Source organism: Lactuca sativa, chromosome 9, assembly GCF_002870075.4.
Source record: "Lactuca sativa cultivar Salinas chromosome 9, Lsat_Salinas_v11, whole genome shotgun sequence".
Taxonomy (NCBI): domain Eukaryota; kingdom Viridiplantae; phylum Streptophyta; class Magnoliopsida; order Asterales; family Asteraceae; genus Lactuca; species Lactuca sativa.
The window spans coordinates 122,061,681-122,084,499 of record NC_056631.2 but is presented as its reverse complement, the minus strand read 5'-3'; the positions used below and the strand labels follow the sequence as shown (position 1 = coordinate 122,084,499).

The window sequence follows — 22,819 nt, the reverse complement described above, 5'->3', positions numbered from 1 at the left end:
TCAAATCTAGCTTTCAAACAGAATTTCGGGATGAAATTCCCTCTAACGGGGGGATGATGTCACAACTAGAAATTTTGTGTCTTGTAATCACTACATTCAAGTAAAATGTAGAATCAAAAACTTAAAGAGCATGTAAGATGCTTACTCTATGACATCTAATTTTCAAACAAATACACCATACAAGTACTACAAATAGTCAACAAGCAATTGGAAACCCTAGAAGTTCTTGTTAGGTCCATTTTGGACTAGGACTTCCTTATTGGACTCATTGGGCCAATAAGCCTCCAATTTGACTATCATGGGATTAGAACCTTCAAATGGGCTCTAATTAGACCCACATCCATTTATTTCAACATTTTGGGCCACATTGGGCCTAGAATGAAATAAATTAATAACTATGAACCATAATTAACCTAATTTAGCCCTAAAAAGTCATAAAAATCACCTTTATATTTATTTGGACCAAAAATCATTCAACGTAACCATGAAAATTGGGCTTAAGCATTTAAGGCCCAAACATTCTCTTTTCCCCCTCCATTCTCGGCCCAAGCCCAAATAAAAGGGAGGAGTTGACTTCTTGCATGACACATCATCTTTGTATGGAGGATATCTAAGTATTACACTTCAAACATCCATGTATTCTCATCTTTCCATGCAAGCTCATTCTCTCTTCTTTCCTCTCTTCTCCCTCTCGGCCGAAACCAAACAAACACACACACACTTCACTTAAAAATTTTCTCTCAAGAAACTCTCTCCATTTCTCTCCAAATTTTCGAGATCTAAGAGGTGTTCAAGGGATTTCTTCCATAAAAATCATCATCTAAGGTAAGATATTGCTTAGATCCATAATCTAGCTAATTCTTTTTCATCAAGAATCATCTCTTAATCCATTCAAGTTCATGATCTTGCATCTTAGAACCCACTAAGTTCGAGATCCATCCAAGGAACTTGATAGGGTCGAAAATAGCACCAAACTTCCACAAATCTTCTTCAAAACCGAGACCACATCCAAAGGTGAGCTTCATACCCCCTTATTTTCGGTTTTTATAAGTTTTGTGGGGGGGGGGGGGGGGGGGAATACAAGCAAATGTGTAGATCTATCATTATGTGTATGCCTTGTATGATTTCTATGTTTCTTTACATACTTTTGTGTGTTTATGGTGTTGAAACTAGTCAAAAGGACCTAAAAATCGAGATTTGTGTTATGATGCATGAAACAAGGGCTAAAACATATCATTATACATAAGTCATTACTAGAAAAATAACCAAGTTGGTTTAGATGAACATCTTGGGCTAAAAATCACATTTTTGGACTTAAAATGCTAAGAATATGAAGTTTAAGGGCCCAAAATGTCAAAATACAAATTCTGGAGGTTAAGAAGTGTCAAAACAGTTTCATAAAGGAATTTTTCCAGAAATATACACTTTAGAATGTTTAAAATGTAAATTTCTAAACTTAATGGGCTAAAAATGAACTTTTCGGCCCAATAGGGCCCAATATGAGAAATTTTCCAATTTGAGGGGCTGAAACTGTGTTTTTCCATAAAATAGTGGACTACTAGTGTTCCAAGTCCTTTTCAAAGGTTAAAAATGCTTTTCATAATTAAAAAGGACCAAAGTTGCAAAAATTTTCCAATTTGGGCCGAAAGTGTAAAAATTGCGAAAAAGAGAGGTTACAGCCGAGGAAACTGTATTTTGAGGGACTAAAACTGTTTTCAACTAAAAATGTGCTGAAAAATATCAATTTCAATAAGTTTTGGTTTTAGAATGCCAAGAAAAATGGTTTAAGGACTAAACCGGAAATTAATTTATTCAAAGGGTTGAAAAAGTAAATTTACAAAATAAAGAGGGGCTGTAAACAGAAAAATTTCAATGTTAATTCAATACATCCGTTGTGATCAAATATTGATACTGCGACTACCGACGAATTACAATACACAACAACACCAAAAATCGTTATCAAACGAATTGATTCGGTCTCGAATCAATAACAAATCCGAAACTACTAACACGACGACAACTCGATTCATACACGGAAAATTTGGGAATTCAATACACACGTGAGAGTGCACAGACGTCGATACACCATCTTTGGGCCCAAAAGTGTAAAATCTTGTTTGTTGGGCCTAGCTAGCCCAATGACCTGATCTTTAGGCCCGAAGACATCAACCTTACGAGTTGTTGGGTCTTACATGATCCAACACAGCGTAAAAGGACTTTCAATGGCAACGTGCTGCTGGTCCCCAAGGGTCCTTCGGTACTGCTAGCAAAGTTGAGAATTCACCAATGCGAGTTGGGCTAAGGGCCCTTCGCATTCACTATAGCCTTGAACGACGTAGGGAATTACCTGGGGCTTCGCACTCACTGTTTCCCCTAGGTCGTGGGGCTACATGAGTTCGGGTGGTTGGGTTAAGTGAATAGAGCGAGCGACGCCTAAGGGAATCGTTTGTATGGTTGTCAACTGGTCATTTTCATTAATGTACGTTTACAACAATTCACAATCCACAATTAATCCAACGTCCCCGGAGCTCAACGAATACACCTGTCGTAACGAAATAACGAAACATAAAACTATTTAATGCAAAGTAGTGGGAAAACGTCGGGTTTTCCTAGGATTTTCAATTATTACACCTACGAATTACATACCGAGTTTTACAAATCGTACTCTTACATTTATAGAAACAAACAAGCATACTTTCGGATCTTCACACCTTTTATACTATACAATTTTCAGAAAATATCGGATTTTCTGGTGGTTTTCAAAACGATACAAAACATCGGATTTCAAACATTACTTATGAACTCACCAACATTTCATATGTTGACGTTTTTCAAAATACTTGTATTCTCAGGTAACAGATAAAGTGAAGGAAGAATTGTACTCTATGACGTTTTGCTGTTGTTTAATTAATATCGAACAATTTACTTTTGGGAATGTAATATTTTGAAACTATGTACTGAATGTAAACACTACCAGTTGTAATATTCCAATGCTTGGTGTTGTATGATGTTATGTTTCATGTATATTCATTGTGATGGTATTCAATTGAGTCACGACAGCCCCCGGACATTTCCGCCGTCTGGTTCGGGGGTGTGACAGCAACGCACTCGCAACCTTGTGAAATACAAGCATGGTCGTCCCTTGGGACGCTAAGTAACAACCGGAGTGACATGAGGGCTGCACAGGCGACGACGACAAGTCGTGGCTGGAACATGACGGCCACTAGAACGGCAGCATCAGCGACTATCAGCAGCAAGTGACGATGAGAGTCCGCCATCGACGGTAGCGGCGCAACAGCGGTAGCATCGAACGGTGACAGAAAAGGGTCCTTTGCTCGGCTTCTATTGATGGAAACGCAACAGTCGACGCCACGGGGAAACGATGGAGGTGGCGGTACTAAACGGCAACTCCGCTGCTCCTCAGCGCCATAGCGACGGACGTGGGCTGAGGCAGCCACCCAAACGCAAATAACAACCTACCCCCGAACGAGTTCCTAATCCCTTGAGTCTCTTTGTCTTGCCGGAGGTGGAACTAGGTGGCTGCTCCGGTGGTTCTTTGGTGATGGCAGCTGGGAGGAGAAGAGGAAGGAGGTGGCGGCTGTAGGTGCTCCCTTCCATTTAGGGTTTGTGTTTTTCCAACGATGGGGAAGGGATCACCGGGTATATCCCGTGTCCTCATGAAACTTTGATCAATTTATTCAACTTCTGCCCCTCCATCCTAATTTGTCTTCAAACTAAATCCAAAACATACCAAATAGACCCTGCCCTCAGAATTCTTTACAAACTGAATCCAAAACTTACTTTTTAAACCCTGATCCCATAAATTTCTTTCATAAAAGATCCCTAAATCACCAATAAACCCTTAAGCCTTCAAATCTTTTCAATTGAAGTCCTGAACATACACTTTCAACCCTCGACTTTCAAAATTCTTCACAAACTAGTCCGAGACTTACATTTGTTAATTTATTTAAATAAACGGGGTGTTACAACTCTCCACCACTTAAATTAGATTTCTTCCTCGAAATCATTCCTTACCATCCTTTACACGCTAACTACTCAAGTACATGATCACCATCCTGGAACACCCTAGCCTTCCCAGGGTAGTCGTGACCAATCTTCGCAAAGCCCTAAAAGCCTCGGGTGAACTAATTCTTCGCAACAAGATAACATCTACTCTATCAAAAATTTGTTGTCTCGAGATGGTCTCAATCCTTGACAGACCACTCATACTGAATCATTATCTCTGTATACAGTCCACTTATCTCTTAACTGCTTACTTAACTTCTGACAACTCGGGGCTCACCCTAGAAAACAGAATCACAAATCCACTTATCCCTGTGATTCACTTATACCTGGCCAAAACTCGGATCATCCTGCTGTAAGTGACTTAGCATATCCCAAGATATCTGTGACTCTAACCATACATGAAATCCCACAAATACCATTACTACTGGAGACCCAAAACTGTCTGAAACATTGATCTGCCTGAAAACACTGAACAACCTGAACACTGAACTGCCCGAAACATTGAATTGTCTGAACACTAAACTACCCGAAACACTGAACTGCTTGAAATGATGAACTGCCTGAAGCAGTATGTTGCCACATGGCTACTTCCCGAAATCTATCTAGGCCTTCCTGGTCTCAATTGGTTCGTCATTCATCTAAAATACCGGTTTCCAGTCCGATTGCGGAGCCAAAGGACTCCCTACATAGCCGCCTCACACGACTTCTGAACAAATTCCTTTTCTAGAACTAGCTGCCACTAGTTACCATGCCACTGGGGATCTAATAACTTTCTGATCTAACTGATCGAGTCCATACGTCGAATCCTGACGTCACCAAAACCAAGGCTAAAAGTGATTGCTACATGACCATTGGTAGCCTTATGTCATAAATGACCTCAAGCAGTCCACTGCTTCTCTGCTCTCTTCTCTGTAGTGGCGCTTCTACAGTCTTATCACTGGCTTAACCAGGTCTAATCCGTATGGGAAACTCCGAAATCCAATATGTGGATTTCCATATCCTCACTTCTATACCCGAACGGGTGGGTACTATTGTCCTTCCTGTGTACTAACGACGCACTCACGCTATCTAATAACCTAGTGAATGCTACGGCTACACCCACAGGCTTACAACACATTATCACTGTGTGGCTGCTAGTGAACGCTACGGCTACACCCGCAGACTTACAACACTCTGATACTATCTGACTGCTAGTGAATGCTACAGCTACACCCGTAGACTTACAACACTCTGATACTATCTGACTGCTAGTGAATGCTACGGCTACACCTGCAGACTTACATCACTTCCCTCACTAACTCGCTGTTGGGAATGCTGCAACTATTCTGCAGTCTTGCTACACTCTCCATTCTAACTCTACACCGCCTACTAATCTGAAAGCATCCCATGCCGGACCTTCACTAAATCTGCATCTTGACTTACTCGAATCCTGTCGGCGATCCTCCAACCTGGTTTTTTTTTTCCGAACCAGCTATCGTCTAACGTGATTACTATGGACATCTCGTAGCCTCACTACACTTCCCGTACTGTCTACCTGCTGGTGAATGCTACAGCTTTCCCGTAGGCTTACATCCTAACTAATATCACATCCTGCCGAGAAAATCTTCAACCTGGTTTCCCAAACCAATCACTTAATGATCACTATTACATACACTCAATACTGGGGAGTTTCCCAACTCTCAAGTCACGCGTTTCTCAATCCGATCAGCCACTTGGACTACTATCCTGCTCAACAAAGTTGCGAACTCATCCCAACTTCGTACTTTCTTCCGTTCCTGACTATATGAGGGTTCCTCCCCCACTTCGATTCAACTAGATCCTTATAGTTCACTGTCTGGAAAGGATTCCCGATCCTTCTTACCACCCATGACTAATCTGCTAGAACCACGCTTACCCTTTCTAGTGGTTTCAACACCAGCTAATCCAAAAGATCACCCAACTTCTAAAAAAAAAACCGAATAAATCTCCAGTAATAACCCGCTAGACCTAGGAAGCTCCGAATCTCAATTGGAGACCTCGGAATCTCCTACTGCATCACGGCCTCTATATTGGCCAGATCGACTAGGATATCCTTCTGATTGACAAGGTGTCCAAGAAATTGCACCCCGCGCAACTAGAACTCACAATTAAAGAACCTTGAGAAAATTCTCTCCCTCCTCAAAGTCTCTAGCACCTCCCTCAGGTGCTTCTCGTGATGCTCCTCAGTTTTGGAATAAACCAAGATGACGCTCTACTCTCCCAATTCCGCAATTTGTGAAATGCTCTATCACTATTCGCTAATGCTTCTCGGTATGCAATTGGCATATGACATCTCTTGAAAATATAATTTAGACACAAACCGAGGATAACTCAGGGCTACACTTACTCAAACCCTTGAAACGAAAGACTCCATCGTGTAGTTTCCCGCATGTGCTGTACCGAATTTGGTCCTGCTGGTCTCTCGAAAGCTAATCTGAAATCTACGGTCTCCTCCCAAGACCCCTCACTATAAGAAACCGATCTGGTTCCCTCTTACCAATGTGTTCCATGTCCATATCTCGTTCTCAAACTCAAGATGTCATATCATTCAGGGTCTTACACCCCGAGATACTAATGATCTCCCTAGTATCATTCTACAGTATGTTTTGATAACCTACCTTCTTCATTTCCTCATCTGCTACATACTGTGGTACCATATAAGCTCTTTCCCGAGACTTGTCAGTGACCTCTGCCATAGTCTCAGTCGTCTAGTGGAGATCTAACAACTCTTGCGCCAACTGATGCGCCTCAATCGCCTGGGCACGCTCTGCCCAGAATCTGGTCTAAAAGCCATCACATGACATAGCATTAACCGCATCATCACACAATTCACTACCGGCCTCTTCCTATCAATCTCGTGCTCTATCCCTCAGGAGATAGGAATTAAGTCAGATCTTGTCTCCTTTCGAGACAACGTCTGGTATGAAAAGTGTTGGCAACATCTGCCAACCATCTGCTGCTAACAATGGGATCCCTAACCCCCATGTCAATCTGAAGCGTCACAAACTCTGAATTCCCGAAACATCAACATACGGTTCACTATCATGACTGTTATCTTAGTGCAGAATGCACTCGGCCTCTCATCACAAATCTCTATAATTCCCTCCTTGATCACACTGAGGATCACATGAGTCTGGTCAATGATACTTCGCATAACTCTTAGATAGAATGAACTCCCTCATCTGATCATTAATCTGCCCGACTCTAGAGTCCGATCCCGATCCCTCTTCAACACCAGAACTATCATCTGGTCTACCACGTAGCACCACTATACTCGGCAACATGCCATCACTAACATCACAATACTCATCCAAACTCGAGGGATCTCACACACTACAATTTCCCTGGTCTTATCTTAGCCTTCGTTGATTTGAGTACGGATCCTATGCTTTTAGTAGTACGGGCCCATACTACCTTCCACATCTATCCGTACTTTCCTCAAGAACTGCCTAGACTCCACCACGTCCCTTTTACTGCTACTGCTCTCTGTTACTCTCATCCTAGGCTTACCCTAGGGAAATCTCCGACCCAAACCAGTCCTCAGCTGCTGAAGGCCTCCTTGTAATGCCAATTAGCCATCACCTGAATACCATCACATGTGACGAGGCTCGGATAATCCTTCGAGTAAAAGACTCGTCCCCACAATGGTTAGACTCAAACAAGAGCTGCGCAATAGGGCCAAATCCAACACTCTGAGATTATTTAACCCTGATCACATGTGGCGTGACGTATTCACCTAATGGCTAACTCTCATCACTTAGAATCCTACAAAGCACAAAGCAAGAAACATTCAGACACACGAAACTACTCAAGCAAATCTATTCTCATAACAAGAAACTATACTAGCATACAATGCTAAGCTCATACTATCAGGCATAACCTAAATAGGCTATCCTACTAATGTCTACTCAATACTAGCATGCAATTCTCATAAAGATGAAACAAATATAGCAGGCACATAAGGCATCCTCCTAGATCCTTAGTCCTATCCTAACATGTTGTTCTACTGAAACTGAAACTGATAATCATAACATAAACTTGTATGGGTACTTTGGGAGTACTTACTTGAGCTCGGCTGATTGAATGCACCACACGCTTTTCTCTTTTCAAAATTCTTTTCGCTTTTTCTAAAACTCTTTTCTTTATACTTTTTCTAAAATTGTTTTCTTTTCTCAAAATCCTTTTCTAAACATGGTTTTTCTCTTGAAAACTTTATACCACTTCCTTAGTTTGAGTTCAGACACACCCGAAAGTGTGCCTGAATCCCTCAAACCAAGGCTCTGATAACAACTAGAAACATCTAGAAAATACAATCTGAAAATTTTGTTTAATTTAACAATAAAAACCATAGTCGATAAACCTCATGTAAAAATCATAAGCTATGTATCTCAAAATATCTTAACAACTGTCAAATATATCAGAGTATAAACATCCCAGGCTGAACAAATGGTGTGTGCACTGCAATCTTCTCGAGCTCCTCTTTTGAAAACTGAGTACCTGAAACCAAAACTAAAAACCATAAGCACGAAGCTTAGTGACCTTCCCCAAACTACCACATACCATACAATAACATATAAACACATATTGGGCCTTGCCCACTTCATCGGACCGAAGTCCGGAACCGCATTGAACTGAAGTCCGGAAACTAACCAGGGCCTTGCCCTCTGCATCGGAACAAAGTACGGAAACTGCATCGGACCGGAGTCTGGAACTGAATGGGACCTTGTCCCCTACATCGGACCGTAGTCCGGAACTAACTGCATCGGACCGAAGTCCGGAACTGACTGTCATCTTGTCCCCTGCATCGGACCGAAGTCCGGAACTAAATGAACATAGCATAGCATAAACTCATATCAACTAGCATAAACACATATACTGCATACTGCATCAGACTGAAGTCCGGAACTCATAACACATAGACATGCTTGAATCACAAAGACGTCAAGCACCCTAAACTACTGCATCGGACCGAAGTCTGGAACTGACTGCTAACTAAACGGGCCGACATTGTGGCCGTAGACCCGTTCCTACTAGAAGGAAATTCACCTCACACTGCTGAAGTCCCGTAGACATAATCTCATACTGCTAAAGTCCCGCAGACTCAACCCTAGCTGTTGGATGACAGATTCCCGAATTGTCAACACCAAAATGACACCCAATTAATAATTGATTTCTAACACATACTATAAATACATACTTGGATAATTACTTTATTACCCCTAGCTTGGCTTACCCAAGCCCAAGGCCCAAATCCATAGGCCCAAAGTCAGCTAGGGATCAAAGCCCAACATATGGCCCAATTTTCCAAATTAGGCCCAAGCCTCTACATGGACTTCCCTCAAGGCCCAATTGATCAGTCCAGTCCAACATGTCTCATTTTAAGAGCCCAATATCACACAACCATCTAAGCCCAAACTACAGCCCATCTATGGCCCAATTTTCCAAATTGGGCCCAATCCTTCATATGGACCTTACCCTAAGGCCCAATAAATTATTCTAGTCCATTTGCTTGTTTTTGGATGGACCAACACAAAGCCCAAGTGAAATTAGGGTTTCACATAAAATGATAACTAGGGTTAAGTGTTTCTTACTTAACCCATTAAGGACTTAATCCATTAAGTCCTCTACTCTACTAGATATGTGATATGGAGTGACTTGGGCTTAATACACACTCCAATCCCAATTGCCCAATGATGGGTCCATTAAGTCTAAGGCCCAATTTCTCATAATTAGGGTTTTCTAAACCCTAATTAGGGTTTCCACTCAAACATGGCCCAATAGGCCCAAAATAAATCTTTAAGCCCATTAGGGTCTTTCTAGGCCCATTAGGGTTTGCTTGAGGGGCACCACCCATGACCACCTCAGGTAGTGGTGGTCAATGGCGGCTCACGACGGTGGCCACCACCTTACGGTGGTGGTTTTCCATTTCTTTTCATTATTCTTTTGGCAATTACAGTTACAATGCTTTAATCAAAATGAACACACACCACTACCTAACTAACATACACACACACAGCCACACCATGGTGGCCGGCGGTGGCTCGTGGCGGCAGTGACTCTTCCATGAACTCCGGCTAACCAAAATACCCAAACACGAATAGCTAATAGAAATACAATCACACACACACACACACACCTAAAACAAAACAAACACACACAACCACCTTATGGTGGCCGGCGGCGGCAGGTGTTGGCGGTGCTCGCTCTTGATTTCCGGCTAGACCAAACGACCACACTTCACTTGAACTTGAAGCAACAACGCACTCGCAACCTTGTGAAATACAAGCATGGCCGTCCCTTGGGACGCTAAGCAACAACTGGAGTGACATGAGGGCTGCATAGGCGACGGCGACAAGTCGTGGCTGGAACATGACGGCCACTAGAACGACAGCATCAGCGACTAGCAGCGGCAAGTGACGATGAGAGTCCACCATCGACGGTAGCGTCGCAACAGCGGTAGCATCGAACGACGACAGAAAAGGGTCCTTTGCTCGGATTCTATTGATGGAAACGCAATAGTCGACGCTACGGGGAAACGATGGAGGTGGCGGTACTAAACGGAAACTCTGCTGCTCCTCAGCGCCATAGCGACGGACGTGGGCTGAGGCAGCCACCCAAACGCAAATAGCAACCTACCCCCGAACGAGTTCCTAATCCCTTGAGTCTCTTCGTCTTGCCGGCGGTGGAACTAGGTGGCTGCTCCGGTGGTTCTTTGGTGATGTCGGCTGGGAGGAGAAGAGGAAGGGGGTGGCGGCTGTAGGTGCTCCCTTCAGTTTAGGGTTTGTGTTTTTCCAACGATGGGGAAGGGGTCACCGGGTATATCCCGTGTCCTCTTGAAACTTTGATCAATTTATTCAACTTCAGCCCCTCCATCCTAATTTGTCTTCAAACTAAATCCAAAACATACCAAATAGACCCTGCCCTCGGAAATATTTAAAAACTGAATCCAAAACTTATTTTTTAAACCCTGATCCCATAAATTTCTTTCATAAAAGATCCCTAAATCACCAATAAACCCTTAAGCCTTCAAATCTTTTCAATTTAAGTCCTGAACGTACACTTTTAACCCTCGACTTTCAAAATTCTTCACAAACTAGTCCAGGACTTAAATTTATTAATTTATTTAAATAAACGGGGCGTTACAAATGAGTCGAGTCTAGCGCGTGTCTAGCTGAGCTTGCTTTGGGCTTGTTTAAGTTATAAGGGGTTCGAGCTCGAGCAAGGCTCAATTCAATCCTTATATTCCAGAGCTCGGCTCGAGCTCATGAAGAGTTATAAAAACTCGACTCTAGCTCGAGCTCGACTCATTTTTTTGTATGGCGAGCCTAAATAATCTTAATCTTTGTGCGGGCTCGTTAATAAGTTTGTTTACTAATACCCCAAAGCCCTGATTCGTGAAATATGTAATTATTTTAACATCTAAAAATGATAATTAATTGTATTATATAGACTCGTTTAGGATCGCAAGCCTAATCGAGCTTAGTGACAAAGGCTCGACCTTGAGCTTGATTAATAAACAAGCCAGATAATAAGCTTGAGCGCGGATCAGGGCTGAGTTTAAAATCGGTCTCGAGTTGAGCTTTTAAGGATTTGATCCCGAGTAACTTGACTCGTTTGCACCCCTATACATAGGGAAAAGCTATGTGCATTAGTGTTGTTTTTTCATATTGGTTTGTGACCCCGCTAAACATATCAAAATTGTTTTACTCACTTTTGTGTGAGTTGGTTAGATTGCTGAAAATTCTACCGAATTCAGTACATTTCAACCTGAAATTGTGCCGCTTCAAAGTATTTATTTAGGAGTTCGACTCTCCCATCAAAACAAAGAAATTTGTTCGAAATTTTTTCCCTAAAACCACTTGACGTTTGAGCATCTCCATCTAAGGGGTCTTGGGAAGCCAAAACCCATGCTTGTGCTAAATTCATTTCTTTTTCCTTTGTCAAAGCAACCCTTTCGTTTTGAGTGCTTTTAGTGTTTTTTTTCCTTTCTTCATTGTTGGTCGTGCTTGTTTGACTTGTGTTTCAAGTACAAAATTTGAAAAATCTAGTGGTGAAAAATGTGGTTGTGAAGGCTATCATGGTGATGGTTGTTGTTGTGTTTGGAAATGTTGTTGGTATACATAAACGGAATGGAGAACCACTTTGGAGCAAGTTCATAAAACCAGTTTGAGGTGATTTCATATTTTGGTATTGGTGTGGAGATGTATCTAACCCAAAATAATTATCGGGATTGTGGTTTCAATTACTTGGTTGGCTATTTTGGATTTTGATCCATGGTATTTAGATTTTGACAAGATACATGTGTCTGTATGTAAATAGAGGAAGAGAAGAATGGTGTAAAAAATAAGTTTTTGCAAGGTTGTATTTATAAGTGAAAATAAGAGAAGAATGGTGTGAAAAATAAGCTTATATAGGGTTGTATTTATAGGTGAAAATATATTAGAAATTTAAAAACATATTTTGAATTTATATCATTCAAAGACTAGTCAAACGGTCAAGAGAGTTAAAGCGCACGTTTTGTCTACCATTGGTCATTGTGGATTGTTTTCTACACCACAAAGCACAATCAACACCCCTATTACAATGCACCATGGTGACGTTCGCGGATTATGGTCGTTGCCACGTATACTACAGAAGCCTCCATGCTAGGTATTCTGCAAGGCCTAATGATCGTATTGATATTTTTTCTATTCTATAAAAAAAAATAGTTTTTGGACCAAGTATATTTGAAATGTTACATGTAACATAAACTTGTTATCTCATTTTAAAATATCAATTGAATCTTTATTTATATGGTAACATTTTTTTTCCTGATTTATGTAACATTTCAATGTTTCTTGACATAAAATATTCAACCATATTCCAAATGTTAACATGTAAACTAGTATTAGAAAAATTATAGGAATGGTCCATGTGATTTGCACATTTCTTTGGCTATGGTCCAATAAAATTTTGAGTAAATTACATGAATGGTCCCTATGGTTTGGGGTAATTTGTGGGTTTGGTCCCTAACTTATTTTTTTAACTCGGAAAGTCCCTACTGTTTGTTTTTGTTACGCCATTAGTCCCTACTATTTGTTTTTGTTATGCGCTTGGTCCCTATCTTACCTAAAAATACTATTATTTAAATAGAGAAAAATGATAGGGTAGATAAGGTAAGGTGAGGGGATGAGGTTGATGGTGTGTTTATTTAAATAAATTAAAAAATCAAGAGCAAAATAAGTTTTTTAGGTAAAATAAGGACCAAACGTGTAACAAAAATAAACAGTAGGGACCTTCCGAATTAAAAAAATAAGTTAGGGACCAAACGTGCAAATTACCCTAAACCATAGGGACCATTTGTGTAATTTACTCTAAAATTTTAATTCTCAAAAATGGACAATTTTTGGTGGTTAGCTATGGTTTGTGTCTCTAAAACTAAAACTCGTTTGTTTTAGTATGTTAAAATGTGCTGAAATGACTTTTTCCGCCCTTTAATTTTAATTTTAATAATTTTTTTTTATATTTTCCTTTTATTTTTCAATGTTACAAATTCATCATTTATTTTTAAAATATCTTATATAAAACCTTAAGAACATGCTTTAAATCTCTTTCTCATCTCCATCTCTCTCTCTCTCTCTCTTTATATATATATATATATATATATATATATATATATATATATATATATATATATATATATATATATATATATACACCTTCATTTTCCGGTGATATAAAACATCAATAGATCTATACCATTCCAAAAATATAGAGTAAAATTTTCATTTCTAAAACTACCGAACAACATTCATTGCTACAACCCCATTGTAGTCTTTCCTACTACGGTCCCCCATAGTCTTTCATAAAATTGTCATGGTCTGCCTATCGTCTTTCTTACAATTACCATGGTGCCTCCATAACATCTCGAGTTTCAGGTATTTTCAAATTCTTCCTTTGGTTTTTAAATATGTCATTTTTGGGTCCTTGGATTATAAAGAAGTAGCCCTATGAAGCCCTAGTGGCAAAATGGTAATTTTGGGAGTAGGGGTAGTTCGTTGGGCGTACATGTGAGTACGCTAAGCGTACTAGGGTGTGCCCTAGTACACTAGGAGTACACATATGTATGCTAGGCATACTAATGTCCAGGTGAAACCATAATTTTTAGGGTTTGAGGAGTATTTAAACACCTTTATGGATCATTTAGTCTCACCCTTTCAGCCTCCAAACCCTTGAGTCGTTCTTTGCAAACCTAACCGCATAAGAGAGTGTTTTGAGCTTAAAGTGTGTTATTTGTGTGCTTAAGGGAGAAGGAAGTGTATCAAGGAGTGAAGAAGGGAAAGCAAGCTTGTGGATCTTGGATCATCATCTTCTTGGGAAGCTACAAAAGGTAAAAAGTTGCTACCTTTATGCTTGGTTTTCTTAGATCTCATCTTGATAGCTTTATGGTGTTCTTTTGTCCCAAAAGTCCCATTGTTGTGCATGTTTGGTGTTGTACGTTTTGAGTTGTCCTTTCAAACCCTAGGAAGGGTTCTAAGACATAAAAATCAGGTCCCTTTAGCTAGTTTGGCTCCATGCTTCTTATGGAAGGTCTTAATGGATTACGACCATGTATTAAGGATATTTTGGATGCCTAAAGTCATAAAGTTGGAGACTTTATGGCTCTAAGGTGCATTTGGACCATGGATCCTGAAGTTTGGGCTTAAGTGCTTAAGTCATTAAGTAATTATTGAGATTTTGGACTCTACAAGGGTACACCCCCGCGTAAAGGGAAGTACGCCCCATGTAAGTGGAAGTACGCCCCGCATACTCGATCAAAAACCCCGTTGCGGGTCAATGCGAGGTGTTGTACGCCCAATGTACCGAAGGAGTACGCCATGCGTACGCCTTCTGTTGGACTTTGGAATTTCGGCTTCAAGTTTTGGGCCACCTTTTAGGCTACAAAACTTGGGCCCTTATTGGTCTATCTTAGTATGAGTTTTTTAGGCCAAGTGAAGAGTTGGACCTTAAGATAAGGCCCAAAAAGGATTTTAGGCCCATTTTGGAAAATTGGGCCAATGATGCGCCTTGTGTAATTTTGGGCTTTTTGGATCAAGAATTGGGCCTGGGTCTTGGCCCAATTATGGATAGGATAAAGTGGCCATTTACCATAAGTTTGGGTCATTAGTCGAGGGCGGTGATTCAATTATTAATTAGATGTTTATTTGTTGTGAGAGTTCGAGATTTTAATGGGCCAGCAGTCGGAGGTTTTCTGTGCGATTCTTCAGTGTGAGGTGAGTTTTTCCTCACTGTACTTTCGGGTCGAAGGCACCAATGTCGGCCCTTGGATTGATATCATGTTTTTCATGTTATGCTATAGTGATCTGTTAGATCAGTATCCTGGTAGATAGGATGATGCTATGCTTAGTGATCTGTAAGATTTGTCTATTTGTTTGCTAGCTGGTTAATAGTATGGTTATCTGTATTATTTGCACATGATTGGTTGGTGGCCGAGGGTTCACTACTTTGTGCGTAAGCCAACTGGCCAAGGCATTCCAACCCGATGGTTGAGGGCCTAGGGTATTCCATCCCGAGGATGATTGGGCCCATAGTATGTTGAAATTCCAACCTAATGGTTGTGGGACCTGGGTATTCCAACCTGATGGTTGATTGGACCCAAAGTATGTTGGCATTCCAACCCGATGGTAGAGGGTCCTGGGGTATTCCAACCTGATGGTTGATTGGTGCCATAGTATGTTGTTATTTTGCTTATGCTATTTGCTATGTATTGGTATTTTTGGGGAACTCACTAAGCTTTGGGCTTATAGTTTTGGACTATGTTACAGGTACCTCAGAGGATAGCGGGAAGTCGAAGGTGTGATCATGTACCTCCTCATGTTTTGTTTTATGATTTTGGGGATTACTTTGATATTGAACTCATTTTGAAAACAATTTGTAAACAATGATGGTTTATGGGTTTGTCAAAAGTTTAAAATTTTCATGAATTTTATGTATGTTACAAGTTGGTATCAAAGCCTTGATTTGAGCAATTGGAGGAACACCCGTGTGAATCCAGTCTCAAACTAAGGAAAAGATTTTTAAAATGGTTTCCGATGGTTTTCACAATAATCAAGGAGGATGTGATGTGTACGATTAGCCGGAGCCAGTAAGTAGACCCCAAAATACCATACTGTTATCTGGTATTGTGATATGTTAGAACATCATGCTAGTGATAGGCTAGGGATCTTCGTGATTTTCATGATAGAGTTTTCTGATTATATGATTCCTGATAGCCTAGGGTTCTTCTTTAATGGAATTGACATTATTATTGTAGTTGCTTAGTGTATCCATCATGGTTATACATAACTAAGATCTTATAGCCTGAGAATGTTTGGTTTGGCCTTATTTCATGTTCGTGTTTGAAGAAGGGCTTAGGGTAGGATTAGATATTCGAATGACTATAGGGTCCAACATTATGAATGGCTAGCATACACGAGTGTTGCAGGTTTGGTGGAAGTGTCATGGATGAGTTGTGTAGGGTCAGCCAACCAGTTTTGAGATATATATATATAGCATTCCTCTAGGGTGTGAGGATTGAGCATATTAAGTATTGTTAGGGTGTTGTGATGACTCTCCGAGATAACTACGGGTAGGTGTGGAAGGTAGTATGGGCCCGTACTTTTGAAATCACAAGACTCGTATGCGTAAAAGAGAAGTCACAACCCCTAGGGCTTTGTTGGGAGTTGGTTCCCCATTATGATATGTGTGTTATCTGATATCCTTTTAGTTTATTTTTTCAGTATGGTGACTACGCTTTGAGTTGAGGCAGGATCCAAATCAGGATCAGGAGCGGACCGTCAGGGTGAGTCAGCTGAGTTGGATTACAGGATCAGGGAGATCCTACAGGAGGAGGTTTTTGCTCGGTTCCGAGCTCAGTTGCCAGAGATGTCTGGTTCTATCAAGACCACCATGTTTGAGTACTTTGAGGAGCGCTATGTTGCGTTGTCTAAGACTGATGTTGCTGGAGCCACTGCAGCCGTTGCGGCTACATGGCTTGGATCGGGTTGAGATTTTCAGTATCGGGACTTCGACAATATGAAGCCCCTTACTTTCGATAGGGTGCAGGACCCGATCATCGCCATGAGGTGGCCATCTGATGTGGAGGGATGTTTCTTCACTTGTTTGTGCCCTGCTGACCAGAAGGTCATGTGTGCTCTGAACCTTATGAGGACCGGAGCAAAGGATTGGTGGACGCTCACTACCAGTTCCTATTCTGCTGAGCATAGAGCTGCTGTGATTTGGGAGCAGTTTTCTGAGATGTTCCACTCCTGATATGTGCTGCTGGTGGAGCGATAGAGGTTGGCCTAGGTGTATCTAGACTTGAGGCAGGGTTTTGAGACAGTGATGGAGATCACCAAGATGTTCACGGAGAGGACTATGTTCTTCCCTGAGTTTGCTGCATCTGAGCAGGCTCAAATGACCCGTTACATGAGTATGCTCAAGACGGAGAGCCGACAGTTTGATTCTACTCAGCGCTATAGTACATTGTTAGAGATGCAGGAGGCGACCACGCGGCGTGAGATTGAGATTGATTTGCAGACGAGGAAGCCAAGACCGGCCCCGATGCAGTTGCTGTTGGATAAGGTGTCTAAGTCCATAACTATTTCTGGTTAGTACTTGACCCGACCCGACATGGTCCATTTGGGTTGCATGGCACCATGCAATTGGATAGACTAAATGAGAGGAATAACACTTGGAGATTATTAATATATTATAAGTTCTAATATATTAATAATATTATTTAATTAGTTTGATTAAAGAATTAATTTGGAATTAATTAAGTGATCAAAAGATAACTAATTAAATATATGGGTTGATTATGTAAATCATTCATATCTTGTATAGTGGGCTAAGAGGCTCCATGGATTATCAAGTTGGGTTCTACCCATAGGATGCTCCATGGATGATCCATGGGAGTTACAAACCCATGGATCATGGAAATGAAGAGTCTTGACACATTAGGGTTTACATGGTGTAACCCTAGATGTGTCAACACTATATAAGAGTCCCATTCTCCACCAAAATCGGTTACACATAAGAAATAAGAGGGCTAGGCCGATTTCAAGAAGTGTGTATTCTCTCAAAAGTCTTTCCAAGAGCATTTGGTGTTGTGTGAAGCATTTGAGGCATCACACTTGGGGTGCTAGGCTCACAAGGTTTCAAGGAACATAAGCAACAACAAGGTAAGTTATTCTATCTTTCATTCAAGTTAGAAATTGTTCCCCATGTATGCTAGATAGGAATATAATCTTGGAATTCAACTTTGCATGATAATTAGACAAACATAGATCCAAGGTTATTAGGGTTGCATGTACACTTAGGAAGTGTTAGAATGCTCAAAACCCATCAGTGGTATCAGAGCCTAGGCTTGTTTGTTTGTTATTTGTGCTTAAAAGTTGAAAAAAGTCGAAAAACTTGTTGTCTGCCTGACGAACTCGCCGAGTCCATGGAGAGACTCGTCGAGTTCACTTGTATCTTCAATCTACTCGCCGAGTAGGTTCATGCACTCGGCGAGTAGGAGCCACAGAGTGCAGATTTTTGACTTTAGTTGTTGGAAATGGACTAGAAACATTACCCTAAACTGTTTTGGTACTTGAAAACTTGTTTTAGATGGTGTAATGTCTTTGCTATTCCATTTACAACAACTAGTTATCAAAATTACAAAGTTTTAAGTGTAGTTTTGATTCATGAAAGTGCTCATGTTCATGTTCTTGATCTTATGATGTTTAGATGATCATAGGAATTATTTGTAACCTATGTGGTAGTTTAATTCTTGATCATAATGTGTTTTAATGGAGTCCATAACTTGTCCTCAAGTTATGGAAAAACCAAAAGTCACTTGAGTTAAAAACCATTAAAAGAACACATGAGTTAGAAAAATGAAGAGTCTTCATTTTATTACTCTAATAAACTCATAAGTTACAAGAAATGAAAAGTTTTGAAAGTTTACAAAACTTGCCCTCAAGTTTTGGAACAAGTAAAGTCATGTTAATAACTTTAGTTCCAACCCTTAGAATTTTAAAATTTAAAATTCAACCCTTATACTTATATTATTATGATTTAATAATTATATATATATATATATATATATATATATATATATATATATATATATATATATATATATATATGTATAAGAACAAAGTCGTCTTACCGCTAGTACGCCTCATTCACGAAGCCGGTCTATAAGGTGGGTATAAGGTTGTTGCCTATAAAATGACAACTTAATGGGTGTCCACTCTCACCCACCGCTTGCTTGACCGGTGGAGGGTCGTTAGCTGAACGGGTAAGACAAGGACTTATAAATTCTCATTAAAAGTATGATGAATGTTATAAAGTAACTAAATGTTTTATTAAATTCCCAATCTTAGTTATTTTAGGAAAAATGTGAATAAGGTGCTAATCCATGAAATTACACATTACACTTTGTTTAAGTCGTTGGTGGAGCGTGTGTGGTTAACCGGCACACTAACTTGGACTTAACAAGGTAGGTAAAGGGTGACTTAAGGCTTATTATAGTATCGGTGGAGCGTGTGTGGTTTACTGGCACATCGATTGAGTGATAAACTTGAAGGGTACCAAGTGATTTTCATGGTTACTTCACACCTCGTTTTGTGATCCTCGGTATCCCAGTCACAAAACTTGGAGGGCACACTCGAGATTGAAACATGCCTTTGAAAAGTTCATTGAATCTCAAAGAATCTAGGAATTTCTAAGAACCAATCAAAAACCTAATATTTAATATTTCGGTTTTCGTGGTGGAAATTGGTGAATCGTCATTCACCTACCTTTCAAATATGTTATAGCTTGGATTATGGCATACCTCTTCTAAGTTATAATATATTGTGATTGGGTCCTAGCCTTAATATTACATTTGGGTGTTTTATTAAGGACTCTATTAATATCTAAACTAATCTTGTCCTTTTCCTTCAGATGTCTTCAAACAATGCTGCTTCTGGCTCTAACCCTAATGGCTCCTTTACCCTTATGAACTTGTGTGGGAAAGTCACTTTTGATGGATCCAACTTCAATGAGTGGATCAGAAACATCAGGATGATTACCCGCTACGAGGACAAAGAATATGTCCTTGACAAGGAGCTTAAGGAGATTGATGAGACCACTGCAACTCCTCAGGAGATCGCTGACTTTCAGGCACATGAAAGGGATGCTACGAAAGTGGCATGCATCATGACGGCCACGATGAAAGCAGAACTCCAAAAGTCTTATTAGGATTTCTACCCTTATGAAATACACCAAGATCTGCTGGAAAGATACCATCAAAGTGCACGACAAGAGAGGTATGAAATCATCTGCTCCATGATAACAACCATGATGAAGGACGGGGAATCCGTCACGAGCCACATACAGAAAATGCAAAGGTATGTGGATCGATTGCTGAAGCTTAATGTGAACTTCCCTGAGGAGCTTGCAATAGATATCATTTTGCACTCCTTACCATCGTGCTATGATCAATTCTGCATGATATATAACATGAATAAGGAAGAGGTCACACTCAGCAAACTTCAGGGACTTCTCAAGACCGTAGAAACAGGTCTTAAGGGGAAGTCGGTTGTTAACACTCCTACTCCAAAATCTACTCCGGTTTTGGCAATCGGGAAAAGTCGACGGAAGAAGAGAAAGAGCTCTTCTAAGGGTACGAAGGCTAGGACCCTTGATGGCTCTTCTTCAAGTGGAACCAAGAAAGGTTTCGTCACTCCTTCTTCTGACCCAAAAGAGGCTGAATGCTTCTATTGCCATGAAAAATCGCATTGGAAGCGGAACTGCCCAAAATACCAGCAAGATGTGAAGGATGGGAAAGTCAAACCCAACGATGCAGGTATTTACACTATCATTTCTAATAACTCACCCCATTCTAAATCTTGGGTCCTTGATACCAGTTGTGGTATTCATATTTGTTGTGACTTGCAGGGACTAAGAAGAAGTGAGAATGTGGAGCAAGGAAGAATAAACTTAATCATGGGGAATAGGAAAGCTTTACCTGTCACCAAGATTGGAGTTTATACTTTATCGCTAAGTAGTGGGTTTAGTTTAGATTTGAATAAGTGTTGCTATTCGCCAGAAATGGCAAGAAATATTATTTCCTTTCATGCATTGTATAAACAAGGTTTCACCTTTTCGTTTGATAATGAAGTTGGTTCGATTAATGCTTTCTTTAATAATGTTCTTTATTTTAAAGCATTACCTTGTGATGGCGTGTATGAAACAGTATCTGTGGTTGATAACTTAGGAAATAATGTATTGTGTATTGATTTTGTTAATAATTATAACTTGGATAAAGCATCGTTATGGCATTGTCGTCTTGGACATATAAGCAAGAAACGCATAGGCCAACTCCAAAAGGATGGTGTCTTGGATTCATTTGACCTAAAGTCAAATGATAGTTGCGAATCATGCTTACTTGGAAAAATGACAAAGTCACCCTTCACAAGCTCGTGTGAGAGGGGTGAAGGTTTGTTGGACCTTGTACACACGGATGTGTGTGGACCATTCAAACATGCCACAAGGGATGCTAATCGTTATTATTTGACTTTTACTAATGATTACAGTAGATATGGATATGTCTACTTGATCAAGCATAAGTCAGAGACTTTCGAAAGGTTTAAGGAATTTAAACAGGAAGTCGAGAATCAATTGGGCAGGAACATTAAGATGCTTCGATCCGATCGTGGTGGTGAGTATCTTAGTTCAGAGTTCCTTGACTATCTAAGGGAATGTGGGATAGTCTCACAATTGACACCTCCCAGGACACCACAGTTGAATGGTGTGGCTGAGAGGCATAATCGAACCTTGTTGGATATGGTTTGTTCCATGATGAGTCGAGCTTCGCTACCAATCTCATTCTGGGGGTATGCCTTAGATACTTCCGCCCATATCCTTAATCTAGTCCCTACAAAGAAAGTTGCCAAAACTCCTCACGAGATGTGGACTGGTAAAGTGCCTAAACTAGACTACATAAAGATTTGGGGTTGCGAGGCTTTCGTGAGACGCGAGACTCATGATAAGCTCGAACCCCGAAGCGAGAGGTGTATTTTCATCGGCTACCCACAACAATCCTTTGGTTACCTCTTCTACAGACCTAGTGAAAATGTGGTCTTTGTAGCTAGGAGGGCTTTCTTTAGAAAAAGAGAGTTCATAAGCCAAGGAAACAGTGGGAGGCAAGTTGATCTTGAAGAAATTCAAGAGTCAAGCGGTGAAGAAACTTCAAACCCTAGCACTCAACTTGAGGAGGAAACTGCTGTTGAGCCAATTGACAAATCTGTACCTCTGAGGCGATCCACAAGGATTAGGAATGCTCCTGAGCATTACTATGGATTCCACATTACTGCAGAAGGTGATACACTTATCAGTGATGAGACACTGATAGTTCTGGATGAACCTAGCAGTTACGCGGAAGCCATGGCAGGCCCTAAGTCAGCCAAGTGGAAAGAGGCAATGGACAGCGAAATACAGTCCATGTATGACAATCAAGTTTGGAACTTGGTTGAGAATGTACCAGGTCGTAAGATAGTAGGGTGCAAATGGGTCTTCAAGAAGAAGACCGACATGGATGGTAAAGTACACACTTATAAGGCTAGACTGGTTGCAAAGGGCTTCTCTCAAATTCCTGGAGTGGACTATGATGAGACCTTTTCTCCAGTATCCAAGATTAAGTCTATTCGGGTTCTGTTGGCCATAGCTGCATTTCATGACTATGAAATATGGCAAATGGATGTCAAAACCGCTTTCCTTAATGGAA

The 22,819-nt window shown here is 40.6% G+C and overlaps 1 protein-coding gene across 3 annotated transcripts; it reads right to left on the bottom strand.

The window, feature by feature from the left end:
- Positions 1-8,352: 8,352 nt before the first annotated feature.
- LOC128128466 (uncharacterized) lies at positions 8,353-10,816 on the bottom strand. Of its 3 annotated transcripts, none has more exons than XR_008226415.1 (2): positions 8,605-10,166; positions 8,353-8,541 (listed from the first exon to the last, which is right to left on the bottom strand). XR_008226415.1 is itself a non-coding variant. In XM_052767427.1 (2 exons), the coding sequence occupies exons 1-2, from the start codon at positions 10,476-10,478 to the stop codon at positions 8,462-8,464; spliced, it is 378 nt and encodes a 125-aa protein (XP_052623387.1). In that variant the 5' UTR covers positions 10,479-10,816; the 3' UTR covers positions 8,353-8,461. The 3 variants fall into 3 exon arrangements, 2 of the variants coding, with proteins under 2 accessions (XP_052623387.1, XP_052623388.1); XM_052767427.1 differs by lacking the exon at positions 8,605-10,166 and adding an exon at positions 10,181-10,816; XM_052767428.1 differs by lacking the exon at positions 8,605-10,166 and adding an exon at positions 10,209-10,816.
- Between the last annotated feature and the right edge of the window lie 12,003 nt (positions 10,817-22,819).

Bases quoted from the DNA above. Each gene is read 5' to 3' on its own strand.
- LOC128128466 (XM_052767427.1), bottom strand. From the start codon at position 10,478: ATGGTGGACTCTCATCGTCACTTGCCGCTGCTAGTCGCTGATGCTGTC. The intron at 8,542-10,180 runs GTGTGTGTGTGT...TTTTGGTTTCAG, and splicing joins GTGTGTTTGTTTTGTTTTAG to GTACTCAGTTTTCAAAAGAG.